At 42.4% G+C, this 18,829-nt stretch overlaps 1 protein-coding gene across 3 annotated transcripts in view; it reads right to left on the bottom strand.

Moving 5' to 3' along the window:
• Positions 1–18,829, bottom strand: part of LOC311526829 (uncharacterized protein) — a 58,854-nt gene that overhangs the window by 16,538 nt on the left and 23,487 nt on the right. Inside the window, exons 1-8 of one of the 3 annotated variants that reach the window (XM_084640283.1) lie at positions 17,184–17,281; positions 15,703–15,785; positions 11,796–11,966; positions 11,033–11,182; positions 9,045–9,086; positions 2,163–2,247; positions 1,367–1,444; positions 466–532 (exon numbers count right to left, since the gene is read on the bottom strand). In XM_084640283.1, coding sequence (XP_084496409.1) covers positions 466–532; positions 1,367–1,444; positions 2,163–2,247; positions 9,045–9,086; positions 11,033–11,182; positions 11,796–11,966; positions 15,703–15,782 — 673 coding nt within the window. In that variant the 5' untranslated portion in view covers positions 15,783–15,785; positions 17,184–17,281. Of the gene's footprint in view, positions 1–465; positions 533–1,366; positions 1,445–2,162; positions 2,248–9,044; positions 9,087–11,032; positions 11,183–11,795; positions 11,967–15,702; positions 15,786–17,183; positions 17,282–18,829 lie in introns of those variants that run through there. The other 2 variants (XM_084640285.1, XM_084640284.1) reach the window with 2 other exon arrangements.

Genomic DNA, 18,829 nt, shown 5'->3' with positions numbered 1-18,829 from the left:
CTGCTTCCCCTACAAGATTGGAAGCCATTGCTACCATCTAACGAAACATGCTGCATGCAGTCCTTGTTATGCTTTAGGTGTTAGGGTGGGATTTGCTCCCCAAGAAGTCAATAATAGCTGAAGGCACTCAAGACCTAGTGGGAGATGCTCAGCCCTGATTGATAGAGTCCAATCTGGCAAGTCCTTTGTGTGTGTGGAACAACCGACTGAAGGTTATAGATGCCAAGAGCTCACACCCAGGGGTGCACAGCATTTTTTAACAATGGATTGTGAGTGCAACATCAGATCTTTAAAGAGCCAGCATGCAGGTTGAGATGGATTTTGCAAAGAGACAGAGATGCTTCCCTTATTCAGTGACCAACATTATTATTATTATTATTATTATTATCATCATCATCATCACTGACCTGCTACATCAGCACCTACATGCTGGCATACCTAAAGGAAAAATGGAAGAGCTCTTACCAATAAGGGGATAAGCCGGGTCATCCTTTCCTGATATCACCCAGAGGTGGTAGTCACTTGGTCTACCCTGTGGATTGAGAAAGAGAAGGGAAAACATATAAAAGGGAGCCAAGGACTGAAAAGAGGGACTGGAGAAGCTGGACACAGCACACAAAACAACTGGAAGAGGTAACAGTGGAACAGGCCAAGGGTCAGAAAATGAATAGCTGTAAACATCTGGGAAAACAGCCTGGTTAGGAGTGACAAGCTCTCAGAATCTGTTTGTCTGACATGCAGAGGAAGGTGAAAGGTTCAGGAGAGGGAGAGAAAGGTAACCAGAAGGATGAAAACAAACTAGGGTTTCCCCAACATCCACATAGAAGGCTCAGATTCAGGAAGTCTCTTGACATATTGATCAGACATCATCACTCAATTCCAGAACCCCTCAGGAATGGTGGTATTTACTGGCTACAAAGGGATGAGTGCAACACTCAGTACAAGCTTCAAGTTCAGAAGGTTTCTGTGTTTTGCCTTGACTGACATGTAAGGTTACAAATATTGCTATTCAAGTTTACACAGGCACAAATATTTCCTATCTTCCATCAGCTTGCATAATGAGATTCCGAGCCAAGATCAGCCCTGGTAGAAGTGGATGTAAGTCTCTGGAAATCAATGGAGTTGCATTTACTTACACAAAACCTGAATTTGGTCCATTACGTGGATGTGTGTTTTTATAAATCTTTATATCTGGACAAACATATTCTCTGTAGTCTGGAGAATACTAGTATTCTAATGGCTAACTAGAGCCAGTCATTGTCAATTTTTACCAGACTCCACCATATCTGTACCTGTACCGTACTGTAAAACAGATGTTGCCACCTTCCCAACAGAATATCTGGCAGGATGTGCAGTGGCTACTTACAGGAAGTCCAAGCTGATTAGCTGTCTTCTTGATCACATTGTCTGCCGTTTCTGTGTTGGACACATTTACTGTAGTGGTCTAGGCAAGGAAGACAAAGATGTGCTCAGAAAGTTAATGGGCTGGAAATGGTGAGGGTTGAGGTTTGGTAACATTGTCACATGGCTTGAAAATCAAGGCAAGATGCTACTGTCTTGTCACCTGTTTAGGCAGGGTAGTGTCTGACATTGCCAAACATGAAGAAACGATAACACCATGAAGGTAGGGTTTTACCACTAATTTATTAGTTTGATAATACACTGGTAATTTTACTGGCCGTGGGAGATTTGGATCAACCTGGGAATACAGTAGGATCATTCCTAAACACAATGATATTACAATGGAACAACAATGCTCACCACCTTCTTTCTATCACTTTTCTAATACGGCACAAAAGTAACACAATGGAAATGCAAACCACAGAATCCCAGTGGGACTCAAACATCATGCTGCCAGAGATGAAACCCAGACTGGTACCTCCACTGTTAGCAGAGGAGTGAAGCACAGTTCAGAACTCGAGCAATGCAATGGGATTTTGTAGTCCTTTCCTGAGGGAAGGACCATCAGAAGGTGGGAATCAACCAGTGAGCCAGGCATGAACCCCAGAACTTTAGATTGTCCTCTTTCATCACCCTCTCAAGTAGGGCCTAGCTACTTTAGCAAGGATGCTGGATACATTATCAGCATAATAGCCACCCCATACCCACTCCAGATCTCCATGCAGTGTTGGTCTGATGAGTGGGTTCTCAGTATTACTCACAGAAGTACAGCTGTCAGCATCCAGAAGGAGGATTTGGACTGTTAGGTTTTTGGGATATTCATTCTGTTTCATCTCATTGATTTGCCTGAAAATCAGGGGGTGTAAAAAACAGAAGCAATCACATCATAACAGAGTTTGAGAAAATAACTATAGCAAATGCATCTTAACACCCCATGAGGCAACGATCATAAAGTGACCTCTTGAAAACTCGTGGCGAACGGGGGAAGTCCCGGATGACTGGAAAAAGGCTAATGTAGTGCCAATCTTTAAAAAAGGGAAGGAGGAGGATCCTGGGAACTACAGGCCAGTCAGCCTCACTTCAGTCCCTGGAAAAATCATGGAGCAGGTCCTCAAAGAATCAATCCTGAAGCACTTACATGAGAGGAAAGTGATCAGGAACAGTCAGCATGGATTCACCAAGGGAAGGTCATGCCTGACTAATCTAATCACCTTCTATGATGAGATTACTGGTTCTGTGGATGAAGGGAAAGCAGTGGATACATTGTATCTTGACTTTAGCAAAGCTTTTGACACGGTCTCCCACACTATTCTTGTCAGCAAGTTAAGGAAGTATGGGCTGGATGAATGCACTATAAGGTGGGTAGAAAGTTGGCTAGATTGTCGGGCTCAACGGGTAGTGATCAATGGCTCCATGTCTAGTTGGCAGCCGGTGTCAAGTGGAGTGCCCCAATATCTTCATAAATGATCTGGAGGATGGTGTGGATTGCACTCTCAGCAAATTTGCAGATGATACTAAACTGGGAGGAGTGGTAGATATGCTGGAGGGCAGGGATAGGATACAGAGGGACCTAGACAAATTGGAGGATTGGGCCAAAAGAAATCTGATGAGGTTCAATAAGGATAAGTGCAGGGTCCTGCACTTAGGACGGAAGAACCCAATGCACAGCTACAGGCTAGGGACCGAATGGCTAGGCAGCAGTTCTGCGGAAAAGGACCTAGGGGTGACAGTGGACGAGAAGCTGGATATGAGCCAGCAGTGTGCCCTTGTTGCCAAGAAGGCCAATGGCATTTTGGGATGTATACGTAGGGGCATAGCGAGCAGATCGAGGGACGTGATCGTCCCCCTCTATTCGACATTGGTGAGGCCTCATCTGGAGTACTGTGTCCAGTTTTGGGCCCCACACTACAAGAAGGATGTGGATAAATTGGAGAGAGTCCAGCGAAGGGCAACAAAAATGATTAGGGGTCTGGAACACATGAGTTATGAGGAGAGGCTGAAGGAACTGGGATTGTTTAGTCTGCAGAAGAGAAGAATGAGGGGGGATTTGATAGCTGCTTTCAACTACCTGAGAGGTGGTTCCAGAGAGGGTGGTTCTAGACTATTCTCAGTGGTGGAAGAGGACAGGACAAGGAGTAATGGTCTCAAGTTGCAGTGGGGGAGGTTTAGGTTGGATATTAGGACAAACTTTTTCACTAGGAGGGTGGTGAAACACTGGAATGCGTTGCCTAGGGAGGTGGTGGAATCTCCTTCCTTAGAAGTTTTTAAGGTCAGGCTTGACAAAGCCCTGGCTGGGATGATTTAATTGGGTATGGGTCCTGCTTTTGAGCAGGGGGTTGGACTAGATGACCTCCTGAGGTCCCTTCCAACCCTGATATTCTATGATTCTATGATTGATTCTATGATTCAAGTTGAGGGTGTTGGTTAGTCCCACAACAGGAGACCCTGATGGATGCTAACCTCATAGAGAATAGATTGGATATGACAAAAATCAGAATGTATTGTGGAATTATTTGGAGAATAGAGGTGACCTAAGAGTGTCAGCTGCCTCTAGGACAGTTGGGGAGATTGTTTGGACTATCTGGGCCAAACTCTGCTCTCAACAGAAGGAGCATAAGTGACCGTGCTACTGGAGAGGAGATCACAGCCTTCTTCTTGGAAAGTCAGTGCCTATGAGCAAGGAATTGAGAGGAAACAAGGCCTGTTGTTTGCCTATTGAGACAAATTGGTTTAGAAGATTTGTTCAATCCTAGAAGACCCATTATATTCACCCATCCACCTGCCCATCTGTGTTCTATATAATCATGGATTCATAGAAGTGATGGGCTGAAAGGGATCTCAAGAAGTCAACAAGTCCAGCCCCCTGTGCTGAGGTAGAACCAAGTAAACCTAGACCACCCTTGACCTGTGTTTGTCCAACCTGTTCTTAAAAACCTCCAGTGATAGGGATTCCACAACTTCCCTTGGAAGCCTATTTCAGAGTTTAAAGTACGCTTATAGTTTGAAAGTTTTCCCTAATATCTAACCTGAAGCTTCCTTGCTGCAAATTAAGCCCACTACTTCTTGTTCTACCTTCAGCGGACAAGGAAAACAATTGATTTCTGTCTTCTTGATAACAACCATTAACATATTTGAAGACTGTTATCAGGTCTCTTACATAGTCTTTTTTTTCAAAACTAAACATGACCAGTTTTTTAACCTTTCCTCATAGGTCAGGTTTTCTAAACCCTTTATCATTTTTGTTGCTCTCCTCTGGACTTGCTCCAATTTTTCCGCATCTTTCCTAAAGTGTGGTGCCCAGAATTGGACATAGTACCTCAGCTGAGGCCTCAGCACTGCCAACTAGAGTGGGACAATTATCTTGTGTCTTACATACAACATTACTGTAATATACCCCAGAATGATAGCTTTTTTCACAGCTGCATCACATTGTTGACTCATATTCAGTGTGATCCACTATCCCCCCAGATCCTTTTCAGCAGTACTATCACCCAGCCAGTTATTTCCCATTTTGAAGTTTTTCGTTTGATTTTTCCTTCCTAAGTGAAGTACTTTTCACTTGTCTTTCCTGAATATCATTTTGTTGATTTCAGACCAATTCTCTAATTTGTCAAGCTTGTTTTTAATGCTAAACCTGCCCTCCAAAGTGTTTGCAACCGCTCCCAGGTTGGTGTCATCTGCAAATTTTATAAGCACACTCTCCACTCCATTACCCAGGTCATTAATGAAAATATTGACTAATACCAGGACTGATCCCTGTGGTACTCCACTTGATACACCCTCCCAGTTTGATAACTACTCTTTGAGTCTGGTCTTTCAACCAGTTGTGCACCCACTTTATAGTAATTTCATCTAGACCACATTTCCCTAGTTGGCTTATAAGAATGTCATGTGAAACTGTGTCAAAGCCTTAGTAAAATCAAGATATATCATGTCTATTGCTATTCCACTATCCGCTAGGTCAGTCACCCTGTCAAAAAAGGAAATTAGGTTGGTTTGGCATGATTTGTTCTTCACAAATCCTTGCTGGCTAGTCCTTATAACCCCATTGTCCCTTAGGTGCTTACAAATTAATTGTTTGATTTGTTCCAATATCTTCTAGTACCAAAGTTGTTTTCTAGGTGACAGGTTGGAGGGATACAAAGAGGGACACCAGCTAAAGGGGGGTACGTGACCTCCCATGCGACCTGCACGTTAAGGACAGCTATAGTATTCTGTTGTGTCTGTCCCACTAATGACTGGTGATAATTTTTAAGTCTGCTGAAGCTGGAGAATGAGTTCAGGATGATACAGGCACAGTGAGAAGGATTCTTATACATTTGCAGTACTCTGGAAACATAGTTCTTTCAGAGTACTGAAAATGACTCCAAGATCTCTTTCTTGATGGGTAACAGCTAATTTAGGCACCATCATTTTGTATGTATTGTTGGGATTATAATTTGCCATGTGCATTACTTTGCATTTAACATTAATTTCATCTGCCATTTTGTTGCCAAGTCACCCAGTTTTATGTGATCCCTTTGTAACTCTTTGCAGTCTGTTTTGGACTTCACTATCTTGAGTAATTTTGTATCATCTGCAAACTTTGCCACCTCACTGTTTACCCTGTTTTGCAGATCATTTATGAATATGTTGAACAGCACTGGTCCCAGTACAGACCCCTGTGGACACCTCTATTTATTTCTCTTCATTCTAAAAATGGATCATTTATTCCTATCCTTTGTTTCCTGTCTTTTAAATGGAGTGCCTGGGAATGCTTTCAGGATCATCTAATGATCCTTAATTAAACTTAATGACAAGCCTTTTGTTATCTTAATTACCCTGTCTCTGTTTATAAACAAACTCCCTGCTCCAAGGGCAGAGGGTGTTAACAGCACAGAACTCATCACATTTCACACTCAAACTCTGACTCCTGGGTCCTGCTGGGCCCTTCCCCTCCCCGGCCAGGCAATTGGGGAGAGGCAGGTGGCCCTTTGCCCCTCCCCACACCATGTCTGCCCTCTCCATTTGTCTGGGACCTCACCCATCTTACATGGGTTCTCGAAGAAATTTGCTAATGGTTTCAAGGTTGCTTCAGCCAGTTCCTTAAGAACTGTAGGATGAATTTCATCCGGCCCTGCCAACTGGAATATATCTAACATATCTAAATATTCTTAACATGTTCTTTCCCTATTTTGGCTTGCCTTTCTTCCCCCTTGTTGATAATATTAATTATGTTGAGTATTTGGTCACTATAAATTTTTTTAGTGAAGTCTGAAGCAAAATAGGCATTAAACAACTCTGCCCTCTTGATGTCATCAGTTATTAGCTCTTCTTCCCTACTAAGCAGAGGACCTACCCTTTCCTTTGTCTTTCTCTTTCTCCTAATGTATTTAAATAACCCCTTCTTATTGTCTTTTATATAAAATGATGGGGTCTAAATTAGCTGTTTCAACTCAAGAAAGAGATCTTGCAGTCATTGTGGATAGTTCTCTGAAAACATCCACTCAACGTGCTGCGGCAGTCAAAAAAAAGTGAACAGAATGCTGGGAATAATTACAAAAGGGATAGATAATAGGACAGAAAATGCATCAATATAAATCCATGGTACACCCACATCTTGAATACTGTGCGCAGATGTGGTCGCCCCATCTCAAAAAAGATATTTTGGAGTTGGAAAAGGTTCAGAAAAAGGCAACAAAAATGATTAGGGGTATGGAACGGCTTCTGTATGAGGAGAGATTAATAAGACTGGGACTTTTCAGTTTGGAAAAGAGATGGCTGAGGGGAGATATCATTGAGGTCTATAAAATCATGACTGGTGTAGAAAAAGTAGGTAAGGAAGTGTAGATAAGCCTTACTTCTCATAACACAAGAACTAGGCGGTCACAAAATGAAACTAATAGGCAGCAGGTTTAAAACAAATAAAAGGAAGTATTTCTTCACACAATGCACAGTCAACCTGTGGAACTCCTTGCCAGAGGATGTTGTAAAGGCCAAGAACTAGATAAATTCCTGGTAAATTCATGGAGGATAGGTCCATCAATGGCTATTAGCCAGGGTGGGTAGGAATGGTGTCCCTTGCCTCTGTTTGCCAGAAGCTGGGAATGAGTGAAAGGAGATGGACCACTTGATGATTACCTGTTCTGTTCATTCCCTCTGGGGCACCTGACACTAGCCACTGTTGGAAGACAGGATACTGGGCAGATAGACCTTTGGTCTGACCCAGTAGGGCAATTCTTATATTCTTATGTCTTCTATGTTCCTTGCTAGATGTAATTCATTCTGTGCCTTAGCCTTTCTGATTTTGTCCCTATAAGATTGTGCTATTCTTTTGTATTCTCTTTAGCAATTTGTCCATGTTTCCGCTCTTTGTTGGATTTCTTTTGAATTTTCAGATCATTAAAGAGCTTCTGATGGAACTATATAGGCCTCTTATTATTCTTCCTTTTTTTTACATTGGAATAGTTGGCAGTTGTGTGTTTAATATTGTCTCTTTGAGAAACTGCCACATCTCTTAAACTCTTAATACCTTAGATTTTCTTCCCATCGGACCTTATACCAGTTCTCTGAATGTGTTAAAGTCTCCTTTTTTGAAGTCCAGTTGTCTTTATCATGATGCTCTCACTCCTTCCTTTCTTCTGAATTACAAAATTTATCATTTCATGATCACTTTCACCCCAATTGCCTTCTATATTCAGATTTGTAACCAATTCCTCCCTGTTGTTCAGAATCAAGTCTAAAATGGCTGGCCTCCAGGTTATGTTTTGCCACTTTCTGAAACAAAAAAGTTGTCCCACTACATTTATTAGAAATTTTGTGTTTTGCCATATTACTTTTCCAAAGGATGTCCCCCATTATTACCAGGTCATGTGTTTTGGATATTTGTGTTGTTTGTTCTGTAAATACCTCATTAACCTCCTCTTCCTTATTTGGTGATTTATAGTAGACTCCTACCATGATATCACCCCTATTTTTCCCCCTTTAATCTTTATTCAGAGACATTTGACTGGTCTGCCTCTCACTTCTTTCTAGATCTCTGAACAAGTGTATATATTCTGGATGTCTAAGGCAACACCTTCTCCCTTTTCCCCTGCCTGTTCTATCTGTACAAGCTATATTCCTCTAGACCAATATTCCAATCATGAGATTTATCTCGCCAAGTCTCTGTGATGCCAGTGAAGTTATAATTTAGCTTATGTACTAATCCTTCTAGCTCTTTCAGTTTATTCCCCATATTCCTTGCATTTGTATATAGACATCTAAGATGTTGAGCAGATTCCCCCATGGATTTCTCTCTTGTTGTTCCTATAACCCTACTGTAATTTGTCATGTCCCCCTCCCCGCCCCCAACATCTAGTTCTCTGTTAAGGTTACCTTTTTTTATGCTTACCTGTGGGCTTTTGTCACCTGCCCCTTTGAGTCTCGTGTAATAGCCAAAGGCTCACACTGTAACCCAGATTCTCTTATTGGCCCTCTTTTCCCTTCACAAATCACATGAAGGCAGAGGCTGCTGACAAGGGATTTTCAAATGCCTAAAAAGCAATGAGGAACCCACTGAAAGGCAATGGGAGTGGGATGTCTAGCATCTAAACCCTCCCCAATCGGTTTATAAAGGATTATCAAGGGACAGCACAGCAAGAGGAGACGTATGTGACTCTTACCACAGTAACGTTGAGAGCCATTGCTCCTTCTCTTCAGAGGAGCTGAGAAGAAAAAGAGAGGCAAAATATTAAATAATGGCTAAATGACTAATAGCGTTTAGAGACTCTACCAGGCTTTGCTTATATTTAGCTGTCAGTCTCAGTTCCTTCCTGGAAGCCCTAGAACAAAAGTGCAGTCCTTTCCTGGTTCTGTTCTATTTTAACAAAAGGAAATAATAATAATAAAACCCCAAGAGCAGCCGAGCTGAACTAGATTTCCTGGCCAACCTGAGGGGTGTTCAGATAAGGAACAAATATCTTTCTGTGACGGAGTTAGCAAGTCATGTGTGTCTTTATTTTTTTGTAATGACCTTTAATTGATATTTTGTTTCTACTATCATTTCCTTTCCTATGCTTACAATTCCTAGAAGCCTTCGCTGGCAGTATTGGTCACTAATATCTCCATTGCTATGGTTTGGATAAAAAAAGAAAAATAAGAGATCTATCCAGGCGACATACGCCTGAGGCCTCCAGTGCAGGAATTGTGTGCACATGGCATAATAAAGTGAAAAGCAGCATCCTCACTGTTCAGAAGGGATGGAACAACAAGTGTGAAATGAGTTGGTGGATCCCAGTTCCTTTGCTGCCAAGCCAATTGTCCAAAGCACAAACATCAGCAGTGCCTTAGCACTGACTAGCACTCCTTGCTGGCTATCAGCCAAAAGGACAAGGATTGAATGATCCATGGAGACTGAAATACCCTCCTATCCCTGCATGATTGGGACACACTGGTGGACAAAAGTGTGTGAAGGAAGCTTGCATTGTAGCTTCCCACAGGGTACCAGATATGTGGTTCTCCAGGGCTGTCATTCTGGCATCTTTCACCAGCATAATTCACCTCTCCCTAATAATAAAATGTGGGCAGAAAAACAGCCTGCAGGGGCATAACTAAAGATGAAAACGCCATTTTCACTGAACAGCCTGGAGTTCTTTTCAGAAAGTGCCATATGTGCCCTGTTCCCGTATGCTGTGAGGTTAGTCAAGATGATCTTAATATGTGAATATTTACCCAGTGAGTATTTACCTGCAAATGTTTTATTTTAAAATGGATTGGATGTCTTTAATGCAACAGGAAAACAGGGGTTGGTTGAAAGAACTCCTCACAGGGAAGGAGAGATAAGGAGGGACATGGGAAGAATTCGTTGCACTCTTTAGGGTCCAGAAAACTGCACTGATCTGGCTAGTGTGCATATGCACCAGAGGCCTATCCTGAGTGGAATCAGAGCCGCTCAATTGTGTGCCATAACCCCACTCCATCTAAGGTACTTACACAGCTGCCATTACCATAATATCTGAGCAGCTCACAATCTTTAGTGCATTTATCCTCACAACGTTCCTGTGAGGTACAGATGTACAATTAGGAGTAACTGAGGCCCAGAGACTCTACAGGTGTGTCTACACAGCCAGTGGCAGGGAGCTCCCAGCCTAAGATGACAGACTTGGACTAGTGGGGCCTCTGCTAGCACTGTAAAAGTAGTTGTGTAGACAGGGCGTTGAAGTTGTAGCTGGGGCTGAAGCTCAGGCTCTGAACCCAGTCCCCCACCCCTAGGCTTCAGAGCCTCAGCTCCAGCCTGAGACACAACTTCAAAGCACTGTCGACCCAGCTATTTTAGGGCATAACCCAAATCTGTCGACCCAGGCTGGGAGGTTCATTGCTGTGGGCTGTGTACACAACCCTAAGTAACCTCCTTAAGGTCACAGAGGAAGCTTGTCGTAGAACCAGGACCTGAAGCTAGGTCTTGCACATCGCCCCTGAACTATCCTTCTTCACTTTCGCTGTGTTGCTAATAGTTAACAGACATTCTTCTTTAGCTCATTTAATGAGGGTCTGTATTTCTGGAACAGGGGCTCAGAGTTCTAGACTCTCTGTCATCATTTAGTTCTAAACGTGCAGCATCGTGGTAGCTGCAAGCCTGCAATGCAGTGGGTTTGTTACTGTGCAGTGATACCTGAAGGAGACAACAAAATTGGTGGTAGGCCAGCCAATGACAAACGAATTCTCAGGGCTCATCTTTTTCTCGGACACTTCGTTGAGACAGGATCCAGTCCATACTTCACTCAGGCGCACCTGCTTCTTCAGCTTCAAGCTGGAGGAGGACCTGGAATTCAAACCAGAGATTGATTAGGCTAATGGGACTGGCTAGAAAGAGGCATAGCACACATACAGACTTCCTTGTCCATATCCATTGATGCCTCTGAACTGACATCTCAAGTATCCCAAGCCTTAGTCTTACCAAACTATGTGCCATACCATAGTGGTTTTGTGATTCAGACAAATTACTACCCACAGACAAGTAAGCATTGTTGAGATCAGCTAAGCTATTTACCTATGAGCTAAATAGGAACTGAAGAGAACTAGCCAAAAGATGAATTAATTTTCTGTCTTCTGCATGGAGCCCCTTTCACTCCATTTCCTCAGCACCGGCAAGAATGCCATGTCACTTCTTCAAGGAGTCTCATGAAGCAAAGGGCAAACTTACTTAGTTCAGATCATGTTGCTTTATGAAAATGCAGTGATAAATTAAGGGTAGACATTCCAAGCAGTGGCTAACACATTTCTTGGGGTGGAATGGGGAACTTGCAAAATTTTAGAAGCTCCTTTAAAAATGTGGCTGTCCTGGTACCCTGATCCACAAATGCCCTTGATCCTGGTTTACACTGGCTACTAGATGTGAGACATAACCCTTGTGTAGCTTGCCCACATTCTCTTACTTGGACTTGGCAATGACCAGCATGTCACTGAAGAGGAACAAATGTCTCTCCTGGGTCTGCAGTCCCATGGTAAGCTGTACCCTCTCATCCAAGATGAAAACAGAATTTGGGTTACTGAAAGCCCCGGTTGGTAGCCCATTGTCTGGGTGCGATGAGGAAAGAGTAATTTCCCTGGAAAAAAATCATCATATGAATTGTGCAATTATTGCAACTCCCATAGACTTTGTTAATAACCCAATAGACTGATGGCTATTTCATTTCTTCTCACATAGGCTCAGACTCAGCTTAATGAAAGCTGTCTATATATTTTATACTGAATATGGAGGAAATCCTGAGGTCCTTACTCAGTTTTCACTTTACTCTGGCAAGAATACTGTTATCTGAGTAAAGATCTCAGATTGTGATCCTATAAGTGGAAAGGGGGCTGAGATGCATGCATGAGATCATTCATCAGCAGGGAGTGCAGGCAAATTTGCAGTGTAGTTGATCAGTTCTGTTTTTATCAATGCTAGTTCCCTCCACACCAAATTGCTTGTCCGTGTCTGGGCTGTAGCATGATGAATATTTACTGTGTATACTAGTCTAGTTCCATTCACCTGATTCAGGGATCTGGCTATAATTTTATAAAAACACTTTGAGATCTACTGATTAAAAAAGCTATATAAGAGCTAGGTATTATTGTAATCCAACTATTTTTGTTGCTACTTTAGGCTGATTTTGGTGCAATATTTTGCCAAAGAAAGAATGGCTCCTATATCTCTATTGAACTCAATAAGCAGTTGCTGGAATTAAACTTACTCATGCAAACTAGCAAAATGTAATAACTCCACCATTTTATTATTCTTTTCCCTTCCCATCTCAAAATTCTCAAGTATGAATTGCATATGCTCTCTCCTACTCTATTAATTTAGCAATAAATGCAGCAATGGCACACTGTGAAGAATGTCACAGAATCATCAGTAAGAGAGGTGGGACAGATCTTCATCTCTACTGCTACCCTAGCTGTAGTATGTGGGATTGCCTCTACTGAATATGCACAGGTGCTCTCCCCAGACTGTCTGCAAGATCAAAGCACCGTTGGTGGTGTGAATACACAATCAGTCCTAGTTGGATTTATTAGTCTCATAGAAATGGCTGTAAATGTAAAGTTTTCAGCGAGATGGACACAACAGGCCAGACTCTGCCACCTTTACTCCTGTAGAGTAGTACCTTAGTCTGAGTGATCCCATTAAAATCAACAATACTGAACAAAGCTCTATACTTATAGGCTGAGATTTTCATATTATTGGCCTAACTCTGCTGCCAGTACTCAAGACTAAAGCTGCTCACTGGCTTTAAAGGGAGCAGGGCTAAGCCAACACAAACAGCTTTTGAAAATCCCACCTGCAGAGTCCCTGAACAGCTGCATTCTTGCAGGCTGGAGTCTCTGGCTTGTCCCAGCCTGGCACTCTTATGCTCACAGACAAGCACATAAGCCTGTTGCCTCTCCAAGTAAAAAGATAAGTTCACTTTAAAACATGCCCATGAAAGCTTCCCCTGTGTGTCAGTGGAGCAGTAGAGACAGGAACACCAAACAATCTCAGCAGTGATTTCTTAATGCTGGAGAAGTTACAAGGTTTGGTAAACACAACAGAAGAGTAGCAACGACTACAACAAAAATTCACCAATGCTCTGGTGGCCCAAGTAAAGACGGCATTGTACCAGCTCCCTCTGAGGCAATACATCATGAGAAATGTTTAGAGCTTCCCTCCCCTTGCAAAGATGTTCTCCAGCCAAATAAAGTCAAGAATTTGTTTCTCTTTTTGAGTCAGTGTGATATTGGCGGGAGGGGGGGGGGGAGTTGAGGGAGGGAAGCAAAAGCATTTCTGAGACCACATTACTTGGGCTAGAGATGTAGATGATGGTATTTCTGCAATTTATTTTAAACCACCCTAAAAGATTGGCTTCTGTCTGAACATTTCACAAAAGCAGGACTTACTCCCAAGCAGTTAAATACAGGGTGAAAGGAAACTGCTGCTCTTGGATAGGGTTGCCTGGTGCAAAATGTAAATCACTTAAGTTTTTATCTTTTAAACAAATATTTATTTTAACTAAGCAAATCCCTGCAGCAATGTTATTTATGAGGATGTTATCAGAACCAAACAGAGAAAGAGCCTGACATTCCTTTATCTGTTGTCTAATTGTTACACTGTGCAGGGTAGGGAGAAACTGCCTGAACCCTAAGATGGTTATTCTCCCATCAAAGGGCTGTGAGGCTTGGCTACTGTATAGCACTTGATATTTCAGCACAAGAGTTGGAAGGTCAGTGTGTTATACTTGACGACAATAAACACTAGAAGTCTGGGTGCTTTATATCTGAAGAAATTAAAGTCAAGTGGGGGCACTGGATGGCTCCAGACCATTCAAGTGGGAAAAGGAGCTTTTCACATTAGGTCACCAGTTAATACAATCGCCCAGGTTGGTAGCAAATGAAAGCTGTTACCATCTGAAAAGTGACCTGTATGAAATGAGTCTAGACGAGTCTGTCCAGTTCCTAGTGGAAATGTGCCAATAGCTCAAAACCAACCATCGTATTGACAGTTTTAGCAGAGAAGGCGAGGACAGAATGGGTCACAAACAGTGAATTCCCGTCTCTCCCCTGAAGTGAGCTGGGCATGGAAGCACATTGGTGGAATGATACAGAGAACTCACGCTGCCCTGCTCCTCACTGCACCTGCTCTGAGGATAACTAACCAGGGCTGCCAACCCACCATCTCTGCATTCACTTCCAACACTTACGCCTTTGGTATCGCTGCCCATCCTTACCCCTCTTGTTGGGCGACTGAATAATTGTCTCTGTCTGTTCCTCTCATCTGGGTGCCATTTTAATTCTTCCCATTTTCTAGATTTGATTAAGAGTTTCCAGACTCAAACCATTGCCTGTGATTGTAGTGAAAGTCCCATGTGTGCCCTGACCCTGATCTCCCCTAAGCAAGTTGGCCACTGACTCCAGCAGGAGCAAGCCCAGCCCCTAAAGGGCTTCTCTGTACCAAGAGACTCTGTTTTGACACTTGTCAATGCTGTTTTTCACCAATGGCTGCAGATCACTGGCACCAATAACCAAGGACAGAGGAGTCCTTCAAGTGAAGGTCTGCTCTGGGAAGCTTGTATTTCCAAAGTTTGCTTCTGTCTCATTCTTCCATTACATCAGTAACTTCGTTTCTTAGGGCATCTCTGTTTCAGCTTCTCATACTATTTCCCGTTGCTGGTTAGATGGCAGACTAAACAGCAATGAATCCATCAGGCAAACATCCATTGACTTCCCAGTTGGAATTACACAAAGAAGCTGAGAGAAGGTTTATCTCATTTAGAGCAGGGCGAGAAAGTGAAATGGAGGATTGGAATTTTTGTTCCTTGTTGGTTTTTGACATTTTTTTTTAAAAGTAAAAATTCCTGATTTCTTTTAAGGGACTCACTGGCCATCTGTTGTTTGGCTTCCAGAGAGAACACAGTCAGGCTGCTATGACTAACTAAATATTTATTATATGTGTGGCTTGGCTATTCACATACAAACTTCACCTTAACGTTGGCTGCTTTTCCATGCAGTAAAGTCTAGATTCTGACCTGCGTTACACCAGTGTAAGCCCGGAGTGACTCCACTGAGGGCAATTGAGTTATTCTGGATTTACATCTGTGTAGGTGAGATCACAGTCTGGCACTACATGTTTTCAGCATCACATTTTTAAAGCATGTTCCAAAAAGGAAACGGGAACCCCTCCAGATGGGAGGTCTGTCCAGACACTACTGGCCCCTGGTATCGACAGCTGAATTAAAACATGGGTTAGCAAATCTATTTGATTTGATTTTTTTTTTATTTGTAAAAGTGGGCTAAAGCTTTGGTGGGGATATTGAGGAGATGATTCCTTACCTGGAATGGGATTTGGACTTGTTGAGAGCTTTGCTAATGGCAGAAGGGGTGGAGCGTCTCCTTTGGACTATGGGCTTCATGTTCTGTGGGAGAAAGACATATTCCAGTTAGTGTACCAGAACCCACTCTGCACTCAGTTTACCACTGCGGCTCTGTTTATTGCCTTCTGTTTTTTTATATGCAATTTCTTTTTCTCTAGTTACCACTCACTGACCCTAGATATAGAAAGCAACACGAATTGTGCTTCCACTGAAGTTTCACTTCCTTTCCTTGCTATTCAAACACTCATAAGTTTTCACATTTACTCAAGAGATTCAAGATTTTCCTAACTGGAAAAATATCCAGCTTTCACAGCCAAAAATCAAAGTGAGTAAGAGTAATGGGCTGAAATAGAGCAGAGGAGAATTTAGGCTGAATATCAGGAAAAACGACCTAACATTCATGTCTAGTAGACAGTGGAACAGTAAGAGAAATAATGGAAACCCCATTTGAAACTGGATTGGACAAAGCCATATATAGGGAGCAATCATTTATTGGCTGGAGGGTTGGATGAGATTACCTAATAGGGCTCCTCTATCTCTAATTACTATGATTCATGGATTCAGTATACAGCCTATTATTAACACCCCTAAGATCGTGTCTCTCTTCAGAACCACTCATCATTTGTAATTGTCTGAACCAGAGAAATCTTTTCTGCCATGTGAATGAAGTGACTATTACAATGATCCTTGTCAGTTTGAAGGATAAGGCCTCCAGTGAATATGTGTGTGTGTTGGGGAGAGCTCTTTTATTTTTTCAGTAAATTTTGTGCTGGGGAAAGATGCCAAATTTCCAGCCTGGTGACAAATCTTGGAATCACTAATACTACTTGCAGAGTAAAGCACTACTAACTGAGAGTAAGGCAGAAAAAGTTACCCTAAACAGCTCAGCACCTCTATTTCCAGCTTTAAGAACCCATTAGCAGAGAGTATGTTAAGAATTATAAATCATGGTACATCGGCATGGGTGGGAAGTTCGATTAGAGAGGGAGTGTTCCTTCTCTAAGGGAACATTCCACCAGAAGGACCACTCATGTCCCCACCACCCATGAGGTCAGCCAGGGATAAAACTGGCTATCAGGGAAAGACACCTCTAAGCTCATTGAAACACTTGCTCTCTTTTCTTGATAACACTCTTTTTGAGAATGCAGGGGAAAGTAAGTTTCTACCCTCCTTGTTTTATGTAATTAATTAATTAATTACATAATAAAAGCATATTTATTTGTATAGAGCCAAAAGCTTGTTAGCTGTTTTGTAGTCATGTAGGAAGACAAGGTTCCTGCCCCAAAAGAGGTAGCAATTTAAATACAATCTGAATACACTGCATGGTCTTCCTCAAGAAGGCACCTTTTATTATCTGTCTAGTGTCTAAACTATGCTCATCACCATGGTAACTGAACTCCTTTCCTCTTCCTATAATCCCCTGCTTCATTCACCACACACCTTTCATCATCTACAACAAATGAGGTGGGAAGTCCTGCAGATGAAAGTCTCCTTTACTTCATAACCCTGATTCACACCCCCAGAGCAGGTCCATCCTGTGCACTGTCTAAAGCAGAGGTCCTGTGGAAAAAACAGTGTGTGATCATGTAACTAAAGACTGGATCATAATGCATATGCACAAGGGGGCTGAATTAAGTTGCCCAGACAAACTTAATTCAGGTATTTCCTAACTTTCAAGTGTGTATGTGTATCACTATTAAGGTTGCAAAGTCAAGCACTTGAAAGTATATATATATATATATATACCTCTCCCTTTCCCCTGATGTGACTCTGCTAAGCAAAGAGCCATTTCTGTCCTTAAGGTTTCACAGAGGGAACTGAATAAAAATAACATCATCTCAAAAATGTTTGTTTAAAAAAAGAAGAGGCCATGCTGAGAGGGAACATCTGGCTTTCAGAGGTACCCAAGTGGGATAAAATGTTCTTACAAAACATGATACAGTAAAGCAGCAATCATGCAATATCTTAGGGAGGGGAGACCAGGGTTGGGGGTGGGCTCAGCAGTCTTCAGTTAGAGATGTGACTAGTGTTAATGCAGTAGAACATCTGCGAAGAGTTGATACATATAGCCAACACTTTGGGGCAGGGAGACTAATGTGTCACCTAAAACTGTTTTAATAATATTATATGCACCTGGCCCCTTTCAGCCCCCCAAAATCTCAAAGCACATTACAAGCCACTGGTATGTAAAGGAATCACTTACCGGTGTGCAGTCTCCTCTGTGGCATAATGTGGCAGCTGTTTAGCAGTACATATCAACACCACAAAGGATAGACAGTGTGGAAGAATGTCTTATCTCAATTAAAGTTCAGGCAGTCTGAATGTAATTACCCAAAGTGGAGTGTGGCCAGAATTCTTGGGAATAGCATTGTGGGTTTTTGGATAACCATAAATGGTTTCATATCTTATCTGAACACCTGCCGCACAGCAGTCTCAGAAGCACTGGATCCATATTGACTTAGCAGGAAGAACCTAACTGACCAATTCATTGACACCACGCCCAGCAGCAAGTAGGTGGAGGTCTCAAATCCATGTGACCAGGCTTAATCTGAGGTGTTATGGCTACAAGAGGGCATGCCTCTCACTCACTGATTCCAGCCAAAAGCCTTTTGCTGTATTGAGGTTGTTTTATTTGGGTCAGGCTCTAATTCAATAAAGAAAAGGTAGCCTGGGTTGGAAATCCATTTGAGATACAGAGCTGGCTCTTGGCAAACTAGAAAAATCTCTCTCCCAACCCTGTACCAGAGTTTTGCTGCCCTAGCCAATTATTTTGCTGCCCTAGCCAATCACCTGTTCTGCTTCTAGTAGCATTACCCAAATGTCGCAATAAGATAGTACAATGGGCAATTTGCCAGGGGCATAGGGCATGGACCTAACTGGCATAACTTTAGAAATATTTATGCTTTGACTCTTATCTTTCTTGGTAGATGGAAAGAAATTACTGTTCAGGAGCAATATACTACAAACCTACAATTGTTCAGCTTTTCCTCTCCTTCCAGAGAGCACCAGGCTGTGCTTCCCATTTTAAGGTGCATCAGGCTATACCTAGGGTAATGTTTTGACCATCGGTGGTTTATAAGACAGCT

The sequence above is a fragment of the Lepidochelys olivacea genome (genome assembly GCF_965140295.1).
Source record: "Lepidochelys olivacea isolate rLepOli2 genome assembly, chromosome: 9".
NCBI classification, from domain to species: domain Eukaryota; kingdom Metazoa; phylum Chordata; order Testudines; family Cheloniidae; genus Lepidochelys; species Lepidochelys olivacea.
The sequence above is the reverse complement of the archived record's forward strand: the minus strand, read 5'-3'. Positions and strand labels throughout refer to the sequence as shown.